General features: G+C 39.4%; 1 protein-coding gene across 1 annotated transcript in view; it reads left to right on the top strand.

Moving 5' to 3' along the window:
• The window catches only part of tsnare1 (T-SNARE Domain Containing 1), a 197,753-nt gene that overhangs the window by 153,971 nt on the left and 24,256 nt on the right, over positions 1–19,526 (top strand). Inside the window, exon 11 of the mRNA XM_036590208.1 lies at positions 12,978–13,087. Within this exon, the coding sequence (XP_036446101.1) occupies positions 12,978–13,073 (96 nt within the window). The 3' untranslated portion in view covers positions 13,074–13,087. The remainder of the gene's footprint in view (positions 1–12,977; positions 13,088–19,526) is intronic.

A 19,526-nucleotide genomic window follows, 5' to 3' on the forward strand; every position in this document is an offset into this window, starting at 1 on the left:
CTCTTACAAGTGAGCAAGTGAGGGAGCAAATGAGCGAGTGGCAACAGCTTTCGGATTAATTGTCATTTCATTATCTCAAGGAGAGCTCAGCCGTGACCAAACTCACACAGAGCAATTTAGCACTCCGCCAGTCCCGCTGGCCGCTCCCTGAGGGGAGGGCGGTGTGTGTGTGTGCGTCCCCCACGCTTGCGTGTTTCCTTTTAAGCATCTCTCCTAAGTCCATACACGTTGGTGAGCGTCGTACATGCCGGGCAATTAAAAATGGCAAGTCATTTTCTTTCTGTGGCCCAACATGTCAGTTAGTTGCAGACTGGAAAGAAATTGAATCTATAATCTATCAGGCCAGAAGCAGTGAACAGTCTCTCTCTCTCTCTTTCTCTCCCCCTCTTTCTCTCCCCCCTCTCAGACGGCCGTAAGTTAAAAGAGTGATGTTGTATCAGCTCCATCAGAGCTCAATGGACCAAGATAAAACATGATTGTTCATTACCATGCTGTGGCTCCATACACTAAACTTCACTGAGCAGACTGTGAACAAAGCTCACCGCACGATACAGGGACTGACCTATCCATGCTCCGTCCACTAATGTGTTCTTTTGTAGAAACTGTGGCTATGCTGGACAAGCAGAAGTTCCATTCAACCTAAGGGTTGGGCAGTATGAAGACACATCATTGTTATCATGATAAATGTAACACCATGCTGTTCTTAGCAAATCGGTGATCTTGCTTGTGCACTGTACACATAAAAACACAGACCCAGCTGCATGTTTCATTACAAAGAGAGCCAGATTAATCCTATTTAATTGCATTCAGTGCAGCGCAGTATGTGAAACATTAAATAAAAATCATCATGCTCAATTCGTGACATATTCACTCCAGAACCGCAGAGCATATCTGCATTTTTTAATGATTTTGTTTACTCCCTTAAAATTTACTCATTATTTAAACTCCCTTATTATTTATTAACCATAGGGAGTACAATGCAAGCTAGTTGAGCTACTCTTTAGTTATAAAAGCATGTCATGCCAAAAAAGCCATGGCCTTTTAAGGGGTTAACTGCATGTGTGACCCTAAAGAAAAAAAAGTTAGACACTATATGGCAAAACGTATGTGGATACTTGATGATCACACTTAAATGACCTTCTTTGCCCTTTCTGGCCATAACAGGCTCCACTCTTCTCAGAAGACTTTCCACAAGATTCTGGATTATGTCTGGGGAATTCAGTCAGAAGAGCATTAGGCACTGATGTTGGATGAGGAGGCCTGGCTCACAATTGACGTTCCAATTCATCCCAAAGGTTGAGGGTTGAGGTCAGGTCACTGTGCAGGCCACTAGGGTTTCTCCACACCAGACTCATCTTGATTGGCCTTTGTGCTTTTTGCACGGGGCCACAGTTATGCTGGAACAGGAAAAGTCCTTCCCCAAACTGTTGCCACAAAGTTGAAAGCATGTAATTGTCTAAAACATATTTGTATGCTGTAGCATTAACAATACCCTTCACTAGAACTAAGGAACTGACTAAACCCCTGAAAAACAGCCCCAGATCATTATCCCTGCTGCACCAAACTTTATTGCTGGCACTATACGTTCCAGTAGGTAGCGTTCACCTGGCATCTGCCAAACGCAGATTCCTCCATCAGACTGCTAGATAGTGAAGTATGATTCATCACTCCAGAGCATGTTTGCACTGTTCCAGGGTCCAGTGGTGGGGTGCCTTATACCACTCCAGCCGACACTTGGCATTGCACATAGTGATAGTAGGCTGGTTGGCCATGGAAACCCATTTCATGATGCTCCTGATGCACAGTTCTTGTGCTGATGCTGCTTCCAGTGGCAGTTTGTAACTCTGTAGTGGGTGATGCAGCAAAGGATAGGTGATTTCTATGCACTACATGCTTTCAGCACTCAGCAGCACTGCTCTGTGAGTTTGCGTGGTTTACTGCTTTGTGGCTGAGCTGTTGTTACTCCTAGATGCTTCCATTTCTCAATAATATCACTTACAGTTGACCAGGGCAGATCTAGCTAGGCAGAAATTTCACAAACTGACTTGTAGCAAAGGTGGCATCCTATGACAGTGCCATGTTAAAGTCACTGGGCTCTGCAGTACGACCCATTCTGCTGTCAGTGTTTGTGTGTGGTGATTGCGTGGCTATGTGCTTGATTTTGTATACTTGAGTATGGCTGAAACACCTGAACTGAGTAATTAAGAGCGTTCTCCACATACTTTTGGTCATATTGTGGATTTCTCTCTAAGCCAGGTAGATTTAGTCCCAGTTTATGCAGTTTATAAATATTTTTGTATGCAGTCAGTATCAGCATCGACAGATACGTACATGAAAAATATCTTCGGCGTTGGCCCACAATTCCAGGATCAGTGTAACCCCTTATCCCTCCCCAGCAGAATGGTTAGAATTGCATAAATATTTCCTATTTGTCCACTAGCAGCACTAGTTATTAGCATGGACTGGATGCGACTCAATTATATGACAGTAAAACCACAGCCAATCTGTCTTAACCGTGTGAACTTTTATGCACAAGCAAAATAAATATCATTTGAAATTAACAACGTTTGTGCACTACAGTTTCTCATTAGGTTAAAAAGGATTTTTGCCAGTGTTCTGTTGACAAAGCTTGTCCGACCTCATAACAGTTGCATTTGTGAGCATAGCGCGGCTAGGTCAATTACCATTATTCATTTTCTTGCTCTGACCATTACAAGACCATTATGTAACAAATAGCAACCAGCTTTTGCATTGTTTTCCCAATGAAATTTTAAATGATCTTGCTTGATTTGAAAGAAAACAAACTTGCTCATAGTTAAGGCTACATTTGAGGCTGCCTTTAGTCGGAATGTTCCGTTTTTCCTGAACGTGTGTTTGGTGTAGTGTGTGCCTGTGTGTGGGTTGGCTGATCTGCACTGCAGCTGGTCGTGATTGGTGTGTTTGAGTTCTGCTTTGCTCTTTCCTCTCTCCATCAGAGCTGCATGCTGCGGCATGTGTGTTGAGTCCACGCAGGCCAGACGGCTGGCTCCTGCGTGCAGAACAGACCCGTTGCTTCAAACGCCCCCCAACACCCACACACACACGGGGGGGAGCACAGAGGAATCTACAAGGACTAATCATAAGACATCCCATTTATTAATTTAATAATTGCTATGATGGCTAAATGCGCTCCCTGAGAATTCTCCTCATTACCCGCAGACCAAGCAGGGCTGCATTTTTTTGATCATTGTCATTCTTTCTTTCACCATAGCTATGCAGAGCTTCTTTTGAGGTTCTGTTGTGGCCAGTGCTGTTATATTTCTTGCTTTACAGGTATATGGATCTTCTACACTGAGTTGCCAGTTTCTTAGGTACTTACAGTGGTGAGGGTTATGTTATGTAAAGTAACATATGATTACATAGTCCTGTGCACTGTGGTGCATTACAGTGTAAATTCTTGTAATCACATTAGAAGAATTACTGACTTAATGAGAATTTTCTTACTTGCATTACTCATGCCTCTATAAAGCCCTATTTGAGCTGGATTATTTTTACCCTGGGAGGTGCTGTAATTTGAGTGATCACTGAGAAGATCTGTGATTTTAATCCAGTATGAATGTGCAATGTCTGTAGTTCGTAATAGTCTGCTAAGTAATAATTCTGAACCTGGAGCTGCTTCAGTTGTAGTAGTCCTGTTCGAATTGACATCACAAAATTGGTGAGGAAAATGGCATCTCCAGGCTAACTGCCAAAATAGAGCTTAATTTGACCCAATTCCTTAATCAAATTCATGACAATGGGCGTCACCCCACACTGAAATGAGATGTAAAGCACTGTATTTGTCATCTTGTTGCACGATGATGTTTCTATCCAGGATTGTTTGGGCTAATTTGGGGAAATTACGGAAATCCTTTATTCTGTCCGAATCAGTTGGTCGAGTCACACATAGATTACATTTCCGGACCTCCTGTGGTAAAATTTATCCAGCTCCAAAAAAGGCTTAAGGGAATAATTAATCATGCACAATGCATTTAAATCATAAATGTCCTCTACATAGATTATTCGTGCCTGCTTTTTATGCACGCGTGTTCTGCCAGTTTCCATTGTGAATGTGAGCAATGCGGCACAAGAAGCACCATAAACTCTGCAAGCAATGTGTTGAAGAATCTGTTAAAGTAAAACTCTGATTTTATTTTTGGGCAGCTGTTTTTGAACAGGCCGTTGTTGTGTACGTTGTTGCATTTTTAATCATCATCAGTCAGTCATTCATAGTTTTATTCTGCGTATTGGCTTTGTCTTGTTAAGGGTCAGTGATAGAAACAGGCCTTGTTTACTGTGATTGGCTGTTTCTTTCTAAGTAAAATACTGAAAGGACTACTGTGTCACTGTACTTTCCAGTTGGTGTAGATCTGTGTGAGTTTTAGAGAGTGAAATAGAAGTAAAATAATGAACCAGCCTACTTTTTCCAGGAAGTAATAAGTAAAGTAATCATTTAGAATCTACAGTTTGAGAGAAGTATTTAGTAATTTGTAATGGATTAAATTACTACTCCAACAATGCTGCATTGTGCCTACAGTCACTGGCCATTGTAGCCCATCAGTTGGTGCATGCTTTATTAGCTCCCCTACCACATCCTACAATGGAAAGGGACTTCCACAGGACCACCACTGACCAAATATTGTTGGGGTGGTGGGTCATTCTAAGCACAGCATTGACAATAACATTGTAGTGGCATGTTAGCATGTGTTGTGCTGGTCCGAGTGTATCAGACACTGGCTGGTATTTTTAGTCCACCAACCAAAAAAAAAACAGCCAACAGTGGTCCAGTGATTAGAAACTGACAACTGATGAAGGGCTAGAGGATGACTAACACAAAAAGATGAGCTATAGTCTCTTACTGTACACCTTGCAGATGTGCAGCTACAGCTCATCAACAATGTGTCTAATAGAGTGGACGCTAAGTGTGCACAATGTTGACGAACATTTTCTGCCTGTGCAACAAACATCAAAATGCCACTAGCATGTTGGTGGTATTCTGGTTGGTGGTGTGCTGAGAATGGTCCACCACTCCTAATATCTGGTCCCATGGTGGTCCTTTTCCACTGCCTGATGGATGATAAAGTACAGCAGCAGTCAGTAACTTTAACCCGCAAAGCTGTATGGCAGATATTTCTGATAAACTTGTATCTCAGTGTAGAGTGAAGCTTTCCTGGGTTATATGAGATGGAACTGATCAATTCCATGTCATACTGTGATGAGAGATTTAACAATGCAAATAAACCATGAAATGCAATTTTTTAGGCATAAATAACTGGAGATAGGTCTAATGATTGCACCACATCTGAGCGTCTTCTGTATTCATAGCTTGAAGCTAAGGTGTATAAATATGTGAGTAATTATGTCAGTTTGGGTGAGATTATGTTGAGAAGTTCAGGCTAGGAGTGTTTAACTGAGGTGTAAATTAGGGAAAGGGAACTTTTGAACATTGGAGGCAAAGCTCAGGGAGTTTGGGGAAAGCCTTAGAAATAAACGAGTGTAATCTCCCTTAGGGCTGTCCCCAACCAGTGTTTTTGCTCAAACAACATGCCGGATTGTTGACTAAAAGTCAAATAATCATAATAAATAACGTTATTGGAAAACATTGTGCAGTAAAATAAAAATAATAATAATTTTTAAAAATTGCACCAGATCTCATTTCACCATAAATGTTATTGAGAATATTTTTATGACTCTTTAAGCAAGGACAGTTTAGTGTCACATCATCTTGCATCCACTCTAATGCATACAGTGCATTGCAGGACTGATGAACGTGCGTGATCCAAACTTTTTTTTTCAGAAATATCTACAGTTTTAACTAAATTCGCTTGTAAAAATAAACAAGTAGTTGGCTGACAGAATCTTAGTTGATGACTCCAACAGATTAGTCAACTTTGAGGTAGAGCCCTAATCTCCTCACAGTGCAATCCCTGTGAATAAAGTACATCAAGAAATGACCTCTGACCCCTCTCATATTTTAGCCCCTTCCTTATGGCAGATTATAGTGACTCTTCATCACCAAAATGAGACACTTTGTAAATAATTCTACCCTGCACCATTTAGAAGAGGGTGGCTGGTAATCTAATGGTAAAAGCAAACTGGAAAGCCTTGGGTTCAAATACCAGGACTGACTGGCTGCCCCTGGCTGTGCCCCTGGGTAAGGCACCCATTCCCCCTCAAAAGCCACAAACAGCACTGCTCTGTTGGCGACACTGTGCTGCCCCCAGACTGGGCAGAGTTAGGCAGCAAAATTACCGATTTCTGTTGTAAGTGTTGTTGTTCTGTTGTAAACATTGAAAACTTGATAACTGCACTACAATGTCTGCTACGTACTGTTGATTCTTTTAATTTGCACTTTTGTAGTCTTTGACTAATTACCGCTGCAGTGTTTTTAGTGTTTTCTTGTTTTAGACCTATTGTCTTGTCTAGCTTTTTTTGGTTGTCATATTGTTTATTACTTATTGTTGACATAAAGATGCACTAAATTCAAAAATCAACATTGGTTTAAAGTATTTTGAATCTTTAAGTAAAGAATCACAACACACCTAAAAAAGATTCCAGATTTTACAGTTCACTTAAAAAAATTACTGTAAAATTTACAGTAATTTATTGGCAGCAGAGTTGCCGCTAAAGTACTGTATATTTACATTAAGTTATTGCCAAGCATACGTACAGTAAAGTACTATAAAATATTTATAGTAACAACCTAATAATTTACAACTCTGCTGCCAGTATTACTATAAATTACATTGTCTGATATGTTACTGCAAACCATTGCACCACTCTAAATACCAAATTATTTACAGTATGATCCTGTAATATAAAAGTACAGTATTTTACCATGAAAGAAATATGTAAATGTTTACAGCAATACTGTGCAGAAGTCTTAGGCAAAATTGTTCAAAGTTATTTATCTTGGAGTGTATGTGTTTTTAGCCTGTGAAACATCATAACATTTGAACCCAAATACAAATAATCACAAATAAACAATACAGTAAAAAAAAATGTTTCCATTTTTATTTCTTGTTTAGAAGAACACTGATAGAAGGACTCAGGTTTGGTTCCTGATTCTTACTGCACTGCAGGCATTGCATGGATTTATGAAATTGTACCAGCAGCTCCCCTGATTTAATTTCAGAAAGAATTGATTAGCCGATGCAGGTATTGGATGGTAACTGTAAATACTGGACTTCTTTGAAGAGAGCTTTGTAAGTGACACACTGGCAGACATGCAATCACAATGTACTGTTTTTTAGTGTTTATTCTAATGTTAGTGTGTTTAATATGTGTGTGTGTGTATATATATATATATATATATATACTATATATATATATATATGTATGTATGTGTGTGTGTGTGTGTGTGTGTGTGTGTGTTTGTGTGTGTGTGTGTGTGTGTGTTGGTGAAATGGCTAGTACAGTTCTACCAAGTCAAGATCACAATGAATTTATGGAAATTATGAATGAGAATATGAGTGTGAACATGTGTTTTTTTTTGTTTTTTTTGCCAACATGACTGCTGATGCACTCTTAAGAAAAAAAATCTCTTATCTTTTCTTCTTAATATCCCACAGGCATTTGGCATTGTTCTCTCCTTACAGGAGATTTACCATTTCTAATATTTCTTTACGGAGGAGTGACACACGTTGATGTTGAATTAGAGCAGCACTGGGGCTCTACAGTATTCCCAGAGACGTGTCCAGCTCTGTGCAGTCGTGCACGGCTGCCCCGCTGAACAGGGCCACGAGTCCATGTTTATTTGCTATGCCTTCTAAACATCATAATCAGCTAGACTGGGACTGAATTTTTATGTAAATTGCACGTAAGCCGATTAAGCAAGGCAGTGGCATTGCAAACATGACTTATTTTACGGACCTCCAATTTTCCAGGCAGATGAGATAAAGGCAGAATAACATTATGTCAGTAATCATCCTGCTGCATTATTATGGTATTATAAAGACATTTCTCATGTCACACAAGGTAAATAGCTTCCCCTACTGAGAATCTATGAATCCTTACTGTGAATGATGACACAGTGTCCATGAGATGCCTGCATGACTCATGTGAGCTACTGGCTCTCTGTAACTCGCCATATTATTCATACCTAGAACAGTGTTCTCTTAAGAATGGATTTAGTTTACCTCGGGGTCCTTTTCTTATATCGACGCTTCAACGTCTTGCCTCCTCCTGATTTCTTCTATTTTTGCATATGTGTCAGCAGGGATGTGGGAAGGCATTTTAAGCTGAGGGTGCTGAAATTTTGAGCAATATATGTGACGTGAATGATGACATCATGCAAAATGATTTGGCTTTTTCCATTTGAACGCGTCATAATAACGTACCATAATGAAGCAAGAGATGACAACATATAAATATGACTGACACATTAATCTGCTTATGGACAGCTTCAGTCTGCTCTTTCATTCTGGAGGAATTTAATGCAAATCAGCTGAGCAGCGACCAATCAGATTGTTGCTATGTGGTGCAGTAACCAATTGTGTCATGCCACAAACTCCTCGCTCTAAAACAGTCACACATGGCTGTATACTGTGCTTAATATATTATGAACATCAGAACTTTTTATGATTGTAATTATTTTTTAGCAGTTGCAATCCTGAAATCACGGGGTGCTGCAGCCCCCTCAGCCCCTGCAAACCCCTGTATTTCACACTTGTTTCAGATGTTATAACAATCTTTTCTGTATATAAATGCAAATTTTAAGTGATGATTTCATTCATTAAAGGAAAAAAGGTTATCCAACATTAACTGGCCCGGTGTGAAAAAGTAATTGCCCCCTTAGTTACACAATCAACAAGTTGACCAAATTGAGTTGATAAGTGGGTGAATTAAACACACACAGGCATGATTACTGCCAGCCCAGTTTAATCTAAACACCACTTAAATAGACTCTTTCCAGCAATATGAAGTAGGCTGAAAGGTCTTAACAAGCAGCATACTTTGCTACATTCAGCAATTCCAGATGTAGATGAGAAAAAAGGTTATTTAAATACATCAGTCTGGAAAGGGATCCAACCCTCTTCTAAGGCTTTGGGACTCCAGCAAACCACAGTGAGTGCCATTATCTCTAAATAGGGAAATGTGGAACAGTGGTCAACCTTCCCAGAAGTAGCTGGCCTACCGAATTCCCCCAAGAGCACAGCGACGACTTATCCAGGATGTCACGAAAGAGCCCAGGCAAACATCATTCATTATTCCACTGTTAGAAAGAAAGAGACTAGACAAAAATAATATCCATAGGAGAGCTGCGAGTTGAAAACCACTACTAACCAGGAGGAACATTAAACCTCATCTTATATATGACAATAAACACGTTGAACCCACAAGCCTTTTGGAATAAGGTTCTATAAACTGATGAGTCAAGAGTGGAATTTTTGGAAGTGTTTGGTTGCACTTGTCACACAACTCACACAACCAGTTATTGGGTTTTGGGGGCAGTTACTTTTTCACATGGGTGATATAGGTGTTGCCTTATATAACATTTTGTATATGGTTCTGAATCCATATACTTTGACAAATATGCAAAAATAGAGGAAATCAGGAAAGGGCAAATAACGTTTTCACAACACCATTTTCCAAATAGCAGTGGATTTGAAAGAAAACTAATCCTGAAAAGCAAAATAAAGTGACAGTCATTGTATAAAACCAAAGCTTTTGCTGCTCATGACAGACACCTGGAACATCCAGTCACATGCACTCGCTATTGCATCAACTCTTTTAAATTCTGGACTCGGGCAGCACAAACAGGCTTCCGTTCCACTGAGGTTTCTGCACCAGAGGCAAAATCCTTCACTCTGTATTAACCGACCATGTTGAGGGGCGCACGCTTATTTTTGTGAGCTATGAAATGCATATAAATGTATTCCCTGTTTTCAAGCAGGGAGACAATTCTTCTATTTGCTCGAGAGATTGAAGCTCACTTTCATATTTAAGCTGTGCTCCCAAGTGACATTTAGCACATTATACTCTTTTAAAAACAAAGGTTGCTAAATGGTTCTTGGACGCATGGGTTCTAGAAACCACCCCTAATTGATGTACTACTCTCTCAGACAAAAAGGTACGAAAATGTCAATGGGGCAGTACCCCTCTTATCACAGGGGTGGTACCTCAAGGGTACTGAGATGCCTAGAGTAGCACCCCTGTGACAAGACCCCATCTCGTCTCCAGCCTATTTTACTTTATTGTTCGGTTTTAAAACATTAGGTTATGAAAACATACAAATATATACTTTTCCACTGGGAAAAACTTATTTAAGATACACAGTTGGACCTTAAAACCACTGCTGTACCTTTCAGGGGACATGTTTGTACGTTATTTGTACGCTGATGAATGAGAATTGTACCTCCACAGTACCTTTATTTCTAACAGTGTACTAGGCCTAATATTCATATTTCAGTAAATTATATTAAATATAGTTTAGAGTGCTATAGAAAGTCTTAAGAAGGTTAGAGTGTAATTTGACAGGTCTCAATGGAGTTTACGCTTCACTCAGGCACAAATAGGGTAAAAAATGCACTTGAAACATAAAAACATGGCAGGTTGGCATTGTGGACTGAGCACCAATTATAATGGGAGTGTATTTGTTTTGCCTGATGGACGACTAAAACACGCTACAGAAATGCATCCAGTGTGACTTGACACATGATCTTTAAAGAGCCTTCAATTGAAACCACTCTGAAGAACACTATTGTATTACAACATATAAGATTGTATTTAACCCAGTTGTTGCTGCTAAAGGTGGCACAACCAGTTATTATGTTTGGGGGAGGGGGCAGTTACTTTTTCACATGGATGACATAGGTGTTGCAAAAATATATACGTGCTGCACAACATTTTTTGACCAAAATTGGTTCTACTTTGGAATCTCTCTGAAGAACACTGAAGAACCACATTGCTTTCCCTGAAGAACCTTTCAGTGGGTCGTTCTTTAAAGAGCGAGTGTAAGTGTGAAGAACCTTTTTAAAACGTAAAGAACCTCCACTCAATATAAAAGTTCTGTTAGAACAGTGTGTCCAAGTCAAGAACCATTTAGAACCACTAATAATAAATTCTACACTCTTAAAAAAATAGGTTTCATTGAGTGATGGCGTAGAAGACCCGCGTTTGGTTCTATAAAAAAACACATTTCATGCAATGTGAAGGTGCTACGCTCATTCAAGGATTGCTCCTAGAACCTTTCTTTGCTCTCAAACATCTCATTGACAGAAGTGGTTCTCCAATGAACCATCCATTTAAAGGTCCTTTAGGGAACCAAAAGTGCCTTTTGTGGCACTGCTCTTTAACAGCGCTCCCCTTCACCCCATCATCATCCTCGCTTCTCCTCTCCATCCTTCCCAGTGTCTGGAAAATTCCTCCTCCAAAATAGAGCAACAGTTCTTTTGTTATCCAAAGCTGCTTTTTGTTCCCTCCTTTTTACCTTCCTCATTTTCTTATTTTCCTGTTTTCCCTGAATGACAGTGGAAGCCTGGATGAGACAGAGTGAGGAGCAGCACAGGGAGTCTACTCAGAGAGAGAGAGAGACACAGAGAGAGAGAGAGGCAGAGAAAGTTTATAAGGCACAGTTTAGCAGGAAATGTAAGAAAGAAGCCGGGGAATCTGTGGTGACCAGCTGCAAGAGAGGAGATAGCAGAGAGAGGCTTTTAATTCTCAATCCCCACAGAGCCTTTGAAAATTACCAATCTTCTTATCACAGACGCAGGGCTGCTTATGCAAATTGTTGTGGAGTGGAACGTTTAAACGGAAAATTACTCGACAGCAGTTTTTTTGCTCCCCCCCTCCGCTCTCTCTCTCCCTCTCTCTCTCTCTCTCTCGCCTTCTCCCTCCCTCCCTCTCTCTCCCTGCCTCTCTCTCTCTCTCTTTCCACATAGAAAGCCTGTTTCCAGTCTCAGATAAGAAGATGAATTGCTCTCCGTGCTTTGAAGCGCGTCAGGATTTAAAGACTCCAGCCCAGCTCTGGTCTAGCACTGCCGCTCTCACTGGCTTTGTAGCGAAAAAACGAGGGGGGGGAAGAAAAGCATTTCAAAACATCATAGATTCAGTGCTCCCTCTCTGCTCCCAAACACGGCTCGCTGCCTGCGGAGTCAAGTAGAGAAATATATATTTAAATACATCTCTGCTCCGCTCCTCAAATGTATTTACTCAATTTTTTTCTTATTCATATGTTTGTAGTCGGATGTTGAATCTCCTCAGTTCGGGCTTAATTTAAAAACATGACAAAGTATAGCAAAGGCGGGGGGGTGGAGGGGGTGGCGGGGGGAGTAACTGCATTTAATGGCCAAATAACACTTGTGGCATTCTCTTAAAAATGGAATATCCATCACTGTTCCTCCTTATCGGAGGAGGACGGCACATACGGGAAAGCAGAAGGAGTTATACGGACAATATTGCGTCTATAAAGGCCTGCTTCTCCTCTGGCTATTAGACTCTTGCCTGAGAAATTAGGATTTTTTTGAAGTCAGCTTCACTCGTACTTGTGCTCAAACGCAAGAGATGGCATTAATACAGCATTTGTAATGAAGGATTGTGGGATTGCAACAACTGCGACTAACTTTTTTAGTGAGAATTATGACAGAAGTTACGTTTGGACATTTTGTACTGTAGATGACGAGCTACAGTTGCTCTGTGTAGTTTATGAAAGCTAGAATGGGCACCTTCATTCCTTTGGCTGAAAAGAAATGACTGCTCAGCATCTTCTACACTGCCGCCAGAAATTTGGAGGCGCCTTTTCAAAATCTTTTTAATGCATGTTTTCTATGTTGATTTTGCAATAATTTAACCCCATAAATACCCGGGAGCTGGTGGCAGGTCCAGACTTCCATTCTTCACTCTTACCTAAAGTTATTCTTAATGCCAGTTTGCATTGTTTTCCATGAAGTTATTGAATAAAAGCATTGGGATATATAAAGTGTAAATCTAAACGCCCCTCTTTGTCTGTCCATCCACAGAGGCAGCTGAGAAAGAGGAAATGCTATCTGCTGATTGCTGGGATGCTTATTTTGACTCTCCTGATCCTCATCATCGCTTTATCAGCCAGAAAATGAGAGAAAGCCTTTAGGTAAGCCATTCACCTGCACGTGTGCTTCATCAGTGCACGAAAACAACTCATTTACCTTAGGAGACATGTTTCACTCTTTCTCTTCTCAATTTAATTTTGTTTCCTGGTCTTTAAAGGGTAATTGGGTAACTCTTTATAATAACAGGCCGCTATAAATAGCAGTCTAATTATTATATAATAGTTTGATAATGAATGTTAATAATTATGTAATTGTTACTCATGCATTAAGAAATGCTACCATTTGAATGACTAACCTTTACTTAGTACATCCAAATAATTAAAGCACTGTAAATGCTTTCTATAATTGTATCATATTTAAGTTTAATAAATAATACAATATATTTTTATAAGTATAGTACTATACAAAAGGCATGTAAACACTTTGTTTAAGACCATTGATCTCAGCAGTGAGTATGCTCTTACTTGTGCAAAACACTATATAACTTTAGAATAGATGCAAAAAAGCATAAATATAGTAAAGATTTTGAACTAAGAATGAAATTTGATTCCAGATTTCCCTTTAGTGCTCTCAGGATTCGTTCAAATCTATCAGCAGCACACTGGATTTATATTTAATAAAGTATTCATAAGATTAATACTATAATTAATACTGGGCTACAAAAAGAAATGGTTTGGAAATAGTTAAATGATCACATTGACAGATATAAAATCACTACTTATTGTATTGATATTATTTGTATTTATTGAAATATAAGCACTTTCCTGAGGAAATAAATGCTCAAGTTAAAGATTTTTGTTTTAAAAAGAACAGGTTATATCAGATAACTAAATAATGGTTAACAAACTATGATTAATGATTAGGTTTGCACAGTTCAAAATAATTATTGATCATTTGTATGTCACTAAGTAAATGCTTAATAATTCACCATGTATTGCATATGTAACTATTACATAATTATCAGCAGTATTTACCATATTATTACATTATAAGTGTTACTGTTAATCAGGGCTTGTTATTATAAAGTGTCACCAACAACTGCAAGAGTACAAAACAAACAGCACTTAAGTCCAAATGTTTGTCATCTCCTTTGTGAAGAAAAGGTCATTTTCTGGGTGTTGATTGTGTATGCTACTGACCACTACTCTGACCGGCTTTCATTGGAGTGGGTGGGGTAGGGGTGTGCAGTGGTTAAGGGCTCAACAGTTGGCTGCAGTGTAGCACAGTATAGAGAGAGAATAGATGTTTGGCTTTTTAAGTTCAGATCATGAGCAGGTGCCAGCCAAGCATGTCATTACACAACAGCAACTAGAGATGTTCACAAGCCATTTAACGTGAGTCCAAGAGTTTCTGAGTCTGAGTCAGGTCTTGAGTCTTTAGTTGTGAACTTTAGTTAAGTCTCAAAATGATTTTTTTGCAATTAGCTATATATACACACTTTATGGACAAAAGTATTGGGACACCTACACATTACACCTACAGGAGCTTTGGAGCTTTTATGACATCCCATTCTAAATGCATAGGCATTGATATGGAGCTCTTCTGGGAAGCTTTCTACAAGATTTTAGAGTGTCTATGGGAATTTTTGCCCATTCATCCAGAAGAGCATTTGTGAGGTCAGACACTGATGTTGGACAAGAGGGCCTGGCTCGTAATTTCTGTTCTAGTTCATCCCAAAAGTGTTTGATGGGGTTGAGATCAGGGCTCTGTGCCGGCCAGTCATGTTCTTCCACACCAAATTCATCCAACCATGCCTTTATGGACCTTGCTTTGTGCACTGGGGCAGTCATGCTGGAACAGAAAAGGGCCTTCCCTAAACTGTTCCCACAAAGTTAGAAGATACAATTGTCCAAAATGTCTTGGTTTGCTGAAGCATTAAGATTTCCCTTCACTGGAATTAAGGGGTCTAGGCCAACCCCTGAAAAACACCATAGCATCATCCCTTCTCCACCAGTTAGGCAGGTAACATTCTCCTTTACATATCTATATCGATATATATATATATATATATATATATATATATATATATATATTGTAAATTCATGTTTTGCATATAAATTCATGGTTTGCTGGTTCCTTTAAATGCCACATTTATTGCATGCAGCACTTTGGTTCTGTCCACCAGGCATGGTTTTTCTAACCAAACGTTATAGTAAAAGTCACTGACTTGAGTCCCCATCTCTGACGGAGCCCTGTAATTTGAATTGTAATTAGCTTTTGCTTACCCCGATTACTACTGCTAAGATAATGCTAATATCTGCTAGAACCCTATGGGATTTTCATGCTGCTGGGTTAGCACTAAGCTAATGGTGGTGTATATTCACATTGAATTGCAGCTCTCTGGCTTAAATGCAATGTATTCTATATACAGTACATGCACAAATGTGTGTGTATATATATATATATATATATATATATATATATATATATATATATATATATATACTGTACATGAACAAACAATGAAATGCAGTTTTGTTTGCTATATCTTCTTTCAAGTTTTTTGACCTTATCACTTCCATGTAGGCAGAAAAGCTAAAAGGTTCTGTGTTTGCGTGGATCATTTACATTATCTTGAGTTTATATTTCTAGCCCTTTAGAACAGACTTTTTAATTGAGTGCCTGAAATCACTCCCACCAGTCCACCCAGAGAGCCAGAGCATTATCTTTACTTTTATTATATCAAAGATTTCTATTTCCAACATTAGCCGCTAATTATTCTAAATTAAAATAAGGCCTGTATGAAATCCCACAGAAAGGAGTGGCAATTATTTTACATACTGAAATTAAACTCCTGACATTTATGTAACCTCAGATAGTATATCAACATAGCATTAGTCACTGTGAAGCTTTTTTCAGACATAGTGGCTCCGGCTAATATTTCGCCCACGTGTAACATTTCTATTAGAAGAGCTTGGCAGTTTTATCAGTTACATGGATTACCTCTTCATTCATCTGAGAAAGGGCCCACCCTAAAGTTAAACTGCCTCCGTTCACTTCAGCACAGCCGTTCATTCCTCTATGAGCTGCTTCAGTTTATTCTCTGCTTGTTCATTTGCTCATTCATTTGTTCATTATCCATGGGTGGGGTGCAGGGGGCTTGCGGGTTGGAGGAGGGCTGAGCGTGTTTCCATGAGCTGCTGGAGGAGGGAGATGTTAATCTAAGTGGTTTTGATCTCCTCCCGCAGCCTCCCGCGGGACAGCAGCCTGAGTGACAGTCTGCACTCCTCCAAATATTGATCAGCACACTCCCTTCTTTTTCTCTCTCTCTCTCTCCAGATAACCTGCACAGCTTATACCCTCTGTCTCCCTCCCTCCCACTTTCACTTTTGACTTTAACATTCCCTCTCTCTGTGTCTGTCTCTCTTTCAGTCTCTCTCTTTCTCTCTTTCCTTCTCTAACTTACCTTCTCTCTCACAATCTCTGTCTTTCTCCTTCTCTCTCTCCCTCTCTCTTTACTTCTGTCACTCCCTCTCTTTCTCTCCATCTGTTTCCTCTCTCTCCTCTCTCTCCTCCCCTCTCTCTTCCTGTCCTTCTCTTTCTCTCCTTCACTGTCTTTGCCTCTCTTTCTCCTTTTCCCTCTCTCGCTTCCACTCTTTCTCTCCTTCTCTCTTCTCACCTTTTCTCCTTCACTGTCTTCACCCCTCTCTCCCCTCTCTCTCTATCTCTCTCTCTCTCTACTTCCACTACATTTTCACTTTAACATTCTCTCTGTCTGTCTCTCACTCTCTCAATCTCTCTCTCTCTGACTCACTTTCTGTCTTTCTCTCTTTGACACTCTCCTCCTCTCTCTCCCTCTTTCTCTCACCTCTCTCTTTAACTCTTTTTTCTCCTCCTCTCTTTCTTCTTTCTCTCTCTCTCTCTCTCTCTCTCTCTCTCTCTCTATCTCTCTCTCTCTCTTTCCTCACCTCCTCTCTCTCTCCTCCCTGTCTGACCTTCTATCTCTTCTTCACTTTCTCTTCCTCTCCCTCCCTTTCTGCCTCTCCTTCACTATTTCTCTGATCTCTCTCTCTCTCTCTCTCTCTCTCTCTCTCTCTCTCTCTCTCTCTCTCTCTCTCTCTCTCTCTCTCTCTTTAACCCCACTGTACACCTTCTGTTCTGTAATTTATGTGAAAGTGAAGTGAGATAACATCTTTAATTAACTAGCTCTTAACTTCTATTTGTAAAATGGCATGAAAGAGTGAGTAGAATGTGTTTGAACTTTGCCTCTGTGATCTTGTCTTTCAATGAGTATCCCATGCATTCATGAAGTATCTCAATGCATTCACTGAGAGAGATTTTGACATGTAACTGACATACATGTTGATAACAATAACCGGTGAATAGATGAATAATAACTACACTACTTTGCTGTCTTTATAGTAGGTCTGTTCGGTTCTTTCACTCAGTTTGTTTTGCCTACCAGAAAGCTAATCTCTTAGACTCTCTTAGATTTACGAATAAAGATTCCTGGACGGTTCTTGAAACAAAGCTTTAATGGATATAAAACCTTCACATTATGTGGTGGTTCTTCAAACTTTAAACAGATGCTTCACACTCACACTTTGCATTGTTCAAACTGGTTCTTTCTCTGTTTAAGGTTTCCATTAAAGGGTTCTTTAAGTAACCAAAAGTGCTTCTTTAGTGGCATCAGGCCTTTAAATGGTTAGGGGCTGATAAATTGTGCAGCAACAGATAAGCACATCAGTAACTATATGAGCCTACAAAATGCTCTTATATGTTAGATGTGTCTGATAAACAGTCCCATGTAAAAAAAAATTCTCAGAACAATGGACTGACCACTCCAGAGTCCAGACCTCAACATCACTGAATTGGGATTACTTGGATTGTGAGAAGGAAAACATGCAACCAGCTTCTAAGACTGAACTATGGAGGTGTGAAAAATATTCCTGCAAATGAAGGGAAGCTGTATTAAAGTTTAAATTTGTATTATATTATATTCTATTATATTATATTATATTATATTCAGTATCCTGTGTGATTTTCAGTTAAGTATGTTTTTTTGTTTTTGTTCCTGATGCTGAAAAATGACTAACTACTTAATGACCATTTTGACTGGAAACTAAATAAACAAAAGGCAGTCTCTGACTTCTGCACAGCATTTTTATGGTAGGTGTTTCTGTTAAAATGGCCAGTAAGTGCAGATACATGGTAGGTGCACCTAATAAATAGGCAGTTCAGTATGTAGTGTGTATGACATTTCTTATGACTATATATTCTAACTTAACTAGGTACATGTTTGAATATTAACCCTACCTTCTTTTCAATCTATTCTCTTGTTGGTTTCCCCTCAGTGCTTGACTTAAGCGTGTTTGGTGTACATCCCCCTGGTTATCTTCCCCAGGTACACTCTCTGAGGTCATGGATTACTGGGTTTTGAGATTGGTGGAGCAATGTATACAAAATCATATTTGCAGTGAAGATGGGATTTCAGTGCAGGCTGTGTGCAGTGTGTGTAGGGAAGGGATGGTGGTGGGGGGTCGGGTGGCAGTCTGAGCAATAATGTCTGGTTCTCTGCCATCACAGACTCTGCTGTAAGCCTGCGAGAGGCAGCCAGCCCGCTGTGTACAGGGAACTGGCTCCAAAACTAGTATGGATTTATAAAGTATTAACAGCTCTGAGTCTGTGTAAACATGAAACGATCGGATCTGCTGTTAGCTTGCTCTGTTCGTCCTTTTCTTGTCTTTTTATTGTTTTTTCCTGCATTCTGTTTCCCTTCTGCTTCCTAAGTTGCTCACAGTTTTTTGTCACAGGTTCACAGAGGTTTTGTATTTAGAGGGTTGACACCAAAACGACTTTCACATCAAGTCTGTACCATAAATGAGGGTGAGATGACAAAAATAACAACATGATGCATCACAACAGCATCACGTTCAAAATAGTGAAATCACTGTTTTTCAATATGTGTAACATAAAACTATTTTGGTGCAGATAAATATATACAGTGATTCTAATGTTGTCACTGCCATATCAAAAGCAACATTTTTTCTATAGATTTATTTTACATCACTTGAGCAGAGCAGCTGCCCTTTACATCAATGTGAAAATTTCATGATGACGGAAACAATAGAAACAGCCCATTGCATTAACTTGCATTAAAAATTAAGAATGTTTTTGTCTTCTGTAAAGGCAATTTAGCATTTTGGAGACTTTTTTTCTTCCTAGAAGTATTCAGTAAAACATCTGCAGCTACTTTGTGCTGTCTAGTTGCTAATATTAACATTTTACATGTTATTATTGAATGAAATGTTGATTTCTTTTGTATGGTTGTGTGAATATCAACGTTTTTCTTATTTTAGTTTTTAATGTTAGGTTCTTGAAAAAGCTTTAAAAAATTCAGGATTTACAAAAATAAACCATCTAAAGGCCCACATCTTACTTTTTCTATATTGTCCTTTTTCTCTGAGTGGTGTGTTGGTGGTGTGTTAGAGTGTGTTGCACTGGTAGGAGTGGATCAGACCATCTTTACATCTGTAGACT

The sequence above is a fragment of the Colossoma macropomum genome, unplaced genomic scaffold (genome assembly GCF_904425465.1).
Source record: "Colossoma macropomum unplaced genomic scaffold, Colossoma_macropomum, whole genome shotgun sequence".
In the NCBI taxonomy this organism is placed as follows: Eukaryota; Metazoa; Chordata; class Actinopteri; order Characiformes; family Serrasalmidae; genus Colossoma; species Colossoma macropomum.